General features: G+C 40.8%; 1 protein-coding gene across 1 annotated transcript in view; it reads right to left on the bottom strand.

Annotated features, from left to right (window-relative positions):
- Positions 1–254: 254 nt before the first annotated feature.
- The window catches only part of COMMD10 (COMM domain containing 10), a 440,901-nt gene continuing 434,052 nt past the window's right edge, over positions 255–7,103 (bottom strand). The window contains exon 7 of the mRNA XM_088477704.1: positions 255–3,455. Within this exon, the coding sequence (XP_088333830.1) occupies positions 3,417–3,455 (39 nt within the window). The 3' untranslated portion in view covers positions 255–3,416. The remainder of the gene's footprint in view (positions 3,456–7,103) is intronic.

Raw genomic sequence — 7,103 nt, 5'->3', positions numbered from 1 at the left:
GAGAAATTGGCTGCCTGTTGCTCTGTTTTATAGCGGTCAGCTAATGACCTTTCATTTCTACCTTTGGGGTTTACAAGCCAATACAATTATGGAAAATGTCAAACCCATTTGTTTGTCTTCTTTGCACCTGTATTGAGAGACAATGGAACCTGCATTGGGAGACATTGGTGTTTAATTCTCCATTTGTGCCGCAGTCAGACATAATGCATATATCTGGCCAGAAAAAAATTAATTCAATGACTTTCACACTCCGCTCAGATTTCCATCATCTCAACCTGTCACTTTATTCAGCAGCAAAGAGCCTAAGGGAAGATCATTGGAGATTTGATATAAACATTTATGCTCTGTAACTAAACAATAACTAATGAATTCCAACAAAGTAATGTACTGTAAATCTATAGATAGTTAAGCAAAACAAGGACATATATGTACTGTGAATTTCAACCATGAAGTGGTATTTGTAGGATGAACTTAATGTGCTTAGCAGAAAATGTATCATTAGTAGGGCACTTACAAACACACATGAATGCATAAATACTATTGTCATATACATCTCCTTATAAGCTTCAGACACTATGGGTACATTTCTGAAAATGGTAGGTAACTGAGAAGAAATAAATGCTATTACTCACAGAAGCCAATCAGACATTTGCTGTCATATTCTAAACTGTAGCAGAAAACTTAGAGCTAGAATATTATTGGTTAATAAAGGGCCAAACCATATTTTTGAAGTCTACCAATTACCAAGGAAGCTGATTCAAAGATTTACAGACATTGGAGTCTAATGCTGGGTACACACTGGCAGATATATTGGCCAGTCAATTGATCGGCCAATATATCTAGTGCCCGTCGGCCAGGGTGTACCAGCGATATGTCTGTGAAGGACATCGTTCACAGACATATAGCGACGGCTGTGCTGCACAGTCGATGGCAGATATATCTGCCCGTTGTGCTGTGTGTACAGGCGATCAGCCGACCGCCTGAGCACCAGCAGCCACGGCACGACCCCTGGCCTGCGGGACTTGTGGACACATGAAAGATGATGGTTCAGTGTGTATGAACATCCATCATCTGCAGATATATCTCCTAGATGTGTGCCCAGCTTTGGTCTATACTGTTGAAAACTTAAATTCTGTTTCAGCATTTCCATTATTATTTTACAGAAATAAACCAAGCTGGCTTGCTGTGCTACTTTGCATTTTAAATACAATTAGGACAATTATACTAAAATTATCTGAATACACTTACAAAGGATTTATTGCTGGCGGGAGGGGAGGAAGAAGAAATTAAATAATTAACATGCAGAAACCTAATGGTAAAAATAGGACTTAAAACTACAAAGCACAATTTTTAGATTTACTGGATAGAAGCAAATCATATTTGAATCTTGAAAACACCTTATTGTCTGGTGTCGTCCTTTAAATAACAAATGGCAGTGCAAGGTGTAGGCTAAATGGAATGTAGTCAACATCCCGACAGTCAGAATACAGACAGATTGTGTAGGTAAGTATTAGGGTTAGGTTTAGGAGGAGGGTTAGGCGCTAGGGTTAGGCTACGGGAGGGGAGGGTTAAAGTTAGGCTGTGGGGGTGGAGGGTTAGAGTTAGGCTGCGGGAAGGGAGGGTTAGAGTTAGGCTGTGAGAAGGGAGGGTTAGAGTTAGGCTGCGAGAAGGGAGGGTTAGAGTTAGGCTGTGGGGGTGGAGGGTTAGAGTTAGGCTGTGGGGGTGGAGGGTTAGGGTTAGGCTGCGGGAGGGGAAGGTTAGAGTTAGGCTGCGGGAAGGGATGGTTAGAGTTAGGCTGCGAGAAGGGAGGGTTAGAGTTAGGCTGCAAGAAGGGAGGGTTAGAGATAGGCTGCGGGAAGGGAGGGTTAGAGTTAGGCTGCGGGAAGGGAGGGTTAGAGTTAGGCTGCGGGAAGGGAGGGTTAGAGTTAGGCTGCAGGAAGGGAGGGTTAGAGTTAGGCTGCAGGAAGGGAGGGTTAGAGTTAGGCTGCGGGAAGGGAGGGTTAGAGTTAGGCTGCGGGAAGGGAGGGTTAGAGTTAGGCTGCGGGAAGGGAGGGTTAGAGTTAGGCTGCAGGAAGGGAGGGTTAGAGTTAGGCTGCAGGAAGGGAGGGTTAGAGTTAGGCTACAGGAAGGGAGGGTTAGGCTGTGGGATGGGAGGGTTAGGCACTAGGGGGATGGTTAGGGTTAGGCTGCAGGAGGGGAAGATTAGAGTTAGGCTGCGGGATGGAAGGGTTAGGGTAACTGTTATAATACTTACAGATTCTGACTGTTAGGATGCCGTACCCAACCCAGCTAAATCTATAGAAACAATGTTAAAGAATTCTCTACAACAGCACACTTCATCATTGTGTCTCTTATTCCTTTTCTCCTTTCTGCTACACAGCTATTTAGCTAACTAATCCAATGGCACAAACACTTTTCCCTACGGATTTCTATTCTGAAGCTCCACAATATGTTAAAGAAGGTTTCAATATCTATGGATACTTTCCTTAAATAAGTGGTCTACCATGACCCTAATCTTAAACTACATAGTAAAATAAGCTCCTAATTAGAGGTAAGGAGTGTATCCTTTGTTTTGGACCTCAGCCATTCTGTTTGTCAGATACTCAACCCTCCAATGCCTGTAACAGTTAATTCTCTTAATGGAAAAATAATTTTTAGAGACTAGACTTCTGCAGCAGCAGCCAATCTATGATGAGTACTGAAATTGTAAACTCTCCTTCCTTCTCCCGCAGAACAAATGACCATTATAGATGATCGGTGGAGATATTTTGATGTGTGGCAGATGTTCTGCACACTGGATCCTAGATAGTGAGGGAGGGTGGTTTGTTTTACAATTGAGGGTCGGTGGAGTTTTCCTTTAATCAATCTGATTATGGTTTATTTTGTATATAATCTATGTTTAAGAGAGTGTGTGGAGATTACGAATGTACTAATGGAGAGGCAGATCCTTAGAACACAATAGCTGATTCATGGCTAAAAATCATGCCACAATGTCTAACCCACATGTTTAAGAAAAGTTTTACTACTATATAAGTTTTCCTTGAGATTTTATTGTGCCTCCATGTGTCTGTATTAATCCTAACGTTCTGATTCAGAAAATGTATACATGTGTTTATATTAGTGATATTATAGAATTATAAATGGATTTTGGAATGATCATTACTTTGTTCAGTATTATTAGAATAATTCATTATATACTCTGTACTCACAGAATGAAACTGGAAAGTCAATTAGACTCTCGGCATCCTTCACAATGATCTCCCTCGGCTAATGTTGCTAGTCTAAGAGGAGATAAGCCATATAATTTTACAGGAAGCAGCCCATTGATTCCTTTAACAAACACAGCTTGGCAATCTATCTTCTATACAAAATAATGAGGTGGCAGGAGTGCAGTGGAAGAGCCCGTCTTTAAGACATCACGTAAGGGAGTCCAGCTGTGCTTGGATACTCTCGAGCTATTAAAAAAAAAAAAAAGAAGAGATTCATGTATAAAGATTATTTACACACACACATACACAAAACAGAGCAGTGTTAAAGCTATGCATATTAAACATATTTGCGTAGAGTTATTAAATTGTAACAGAATCTTAGAATATCGATTTCAAAAAAAGCCATTTCATTTGAAAGCTTAAATGAATATTCAACATTTCAGAGAATTGAACACCTGCTTTTTATTACAGCAAATTATATTTTCTCATTTGGCACTATAGTGGTGGCTGAGCTGTTATGGAGGGGAAAAATGTATCATTTGATTGTGTTTAATTCTCTGTGCACAGAGAGATAATTGAGCGCTATTTCTAAAGATGGAATTAAGTGCACAATTTCTGCAAAAATAATAAAATAATTTTATGTATATAGTGTGATAGGATCACTGGTAAAGTGGTCTGTGGCAGGTACATTTGTCCCAGATTCCTGTCTTATGTGTTTTAAACCCCCAGGAGAAAGTCTGCAGTGTAGCAGGCTTGAGTCTCGGCTTTTTGAAAAGCCGGTTTGGGACCTGGGGGTTGTGGGTGAGAGGAGAGGGAGGGCTCCACCCACGGCCACTCCAGGTTTTGGGCCTTGCAGCCTGGTAACAGGCTTGTTAGGGTTTCCACCTGAGAGTGGCCAATATAAGCCTAGTTTGTTTAGGGCTGAGTGTCTCACCTGGGAGAGCAGGCAGGGAGTTTGCTCAGAGACACTTGAAAAACCTATCTGTAAGTGTTGTGCTGTGCCTTTGTTGCTGGTGAGGGCACTAGGCCCTGCCAGGTTCTTGTAGTGAGGGAACCAATTGTAAGGTTAGAGCCCCGACAGGGCTAGGATGTCTGTTTATGGTTTCTTTATGTTATTTCTGTTTTGCACAATAAAGACTGGCGCCGACCAGCTTGTACTCGAATCCAGTCTGGCGTACTGTTTCCCGGCTCCTGTGTGTGTAAGGAAGGAGTCCTCTACCCAGGAGAGGGACCCCCTAATCTGACTGTGTCACAATAGATAAATAGATAGATATGTATGGGCAATAAACGTACAACTTAAAGCAACAGAGATTGGCTGTTAATGAATGCATTGAGGAGTTTTCATTGCTTACTTTGACATAGCAAATTATCGATCCATTGCATGACAAACCTGTTATTGTTTAATTTGCAAATCTGCAACCTTTTTATTTATTTTTGGCATTGCAAATGTTAATGTATCCATCTGTCTATGAATAGTATTGGCACATAATCACGTACAGTCAGGTGCATAAATATTGGGACATTGACAGAATTTTCATATTTTGGCCTCTATTCACCACCACAATGGCTTTGAAGTGAAACAAACAAGATGTGCTTTAACTGCAGACTTTCAGATTTAATTTGAGGGTAATTACATCCAAATCAGGTGAACGGTGTAGGAATTACAATGGTTTCTATATGTGCCTCCCACTTTTTAAGGGGGCAAAAGTAATGGGACAAACTAAACAATCCTAAATCTAACTTTCACTTTTTAATACTTTGTTGCAAATCCTTTGCAGGCAATTACAGCCTGAAGTCTGGAACGCATAGACATCACCAGACGCTGGGTTTCATCCCTGGTGATGCTCTGCCAGGCCTCTACTGCAAATGTCTTCAGTTCCTGCAATTCTTGGGGCATTTTCCCTTCAGTTTTGTCTTCATCAAGTGAAATGCATGCTCACTCAGATTCAGGTCAGGGGATTGACTTGGCCATTGCATAACATTCCACTTTTTAGCCTTAAAAAACTCTTTGGTTGCTCTTGCAGTATGCTTCAGGTCATTGTCCATCTGCACTGTGAAGCGCCGTCCAATGAGTTCTGAAGCATTTGACTGAATATGAGCATATAATATTGCTCGAAACACTTCAGAATTCATCCTGCTGCTTTTGTCAGTCACATCATCAATAAATACAAGGGAACCAGTTCCATTCGCAGCCATACATGCCCACGCCATGACACTACCGCCACCATGCTTCACTGATGAGGTGGTATGTTTTGGATCATGAGCAGTTCCTTTCCTTCTCCATACTCTTCTCTTTCCATCACTCTGGTACAAGTTGATCTTTGTCTCATCTGTCCATAGGATGTTGTTCCAGAACTGTAATGGCTTTTTTAGATGTTGTTTGGCAAACTCTAATCTGGTCTTCCTGATTTTGTGGCTCACCAATGGTTTACATCTTGTGGTGAACCCTCTATATTCACTCTTGTGAAGTGTTCTCTTGATTGTTGACTTTGACACATATACACCTACCTCCTGGAGAGTGTTCTTGATTTGGCCAACTGTTGTAAAGGGGTTTTTCTTCACCAGGGAAATAATTCTTCTGTCATCCACCACAGTTGTTTTCCGTGGTCTTCCGGGTCTTTTGGTGTTGCTGAGCTCTCCGGTGCGTTCTTTCTTTTTAAGAATGCTCCAAACAGTTGATTCGGCCACACCTAATGTTTTTGCTATCTCTCTGATGGCTTTGTTTTGATTTTTCAGCCTAATGATGGCTTGCTTCACTGATAGTGACAGCTCTTTGGATCTCATATTGAGAGTCGACAGCAACTGATTCCAAATGCAAATGTCACACCTAGAATCAACTCCAGACCTTTTACCTGCTTAATTGATAATGAAATAACAAGGGAATAGCCCACACCTGTCCATGAAATAGCTTTTGAGTTGATAGTCCCATTACTTTTGGCCCCTTAAAAAGTGGGAGCCACATATAGAAACCGTTGTAATTCCTACACCATTCACCTGATTTGGATGTAATTACCCTCAAATAAAATCTGAAAGTCTGCAGTTAAAGCACATCTTGTTTGTTTCATTTCAAAGCCATTGTGGTGGTGAATAGAGGCCAAAATATGAAAAATCTGTCAATGTCCCAATATTTATGCATCTGACTGTATATAAGATTTCACATGTATTTATCGATTATATAGACAAAGTCGGAAATCATTTTTTATCTACTTTGGCATTTCGCAAAGGAACAAAGATTTTTAACATTTTCTGGATTGAAGGCTTAACCTTGGTACTCATCTAAAGGTTTATCTGTCCAATCTGTCTGGTTGGAACAAATATCTGGGAAAGTATGGGAGCAAATGACAATCGGCTATTTGCTCTCAAAAAACTGAAACACAGACAGGTCGTTTAGATAAACTGGGTAAATCAGTTTGATTTAACCAATTTATTTGAACAATCGTTTTTGTCTATTTTCCAGCATTTGAGAGCAAATGGTTGAATGGTTGGAATAAAAATTTGGTAATGTATGGGAACAGATGACAGACAGAATGACAAATAAACCTTTAGGTGTGTACCCAGTTTAACATTCATGCAGAATGAGAGTAATTGTGTAGGGGTTGGGGGTGGCAAGAAAACTGGAGGCATGAGAGGAACAGAGAGCTCAAGAACCACATCACTGAGCCCCATATCTGATCCTTGCATGGAACTAAAGATATCCCCTGTGAGCAGTCATTAGCATAACATTTACATAATTGATTAGTTAACAAAATCAGGTGGAAACAAAAAGGGTGCCATTGCCTGGTGCTAGCAAGAAGAGCATCTAAGATTCTGACCTTTCCCCATTCAGATGATCTTCTCGGGCATCAAGTCTACCTCAACTTTTCTTACATTTTATGATGAAAGCCATAGTGGGGT

Source organism: Taudactylus pleione, unplaced genomic scaffold (assembly GCF_031769625.1).
Source record: "Taudactylus pleione unplaced genomic scaffold, aTauple2 ptg000202l, whole genome shotgun sequence".
NCBI lineage: Eukaryota > Metazoa > Chordata > Amphibia > Anura > Myobatrachidae > Taudactylus > Taudactylus pleione.
The sequence above is the reverse complement of the archived record's forward strand: the minus strand, read 5'-3'. Positions and strand labels throughout refer to the sequence as shown.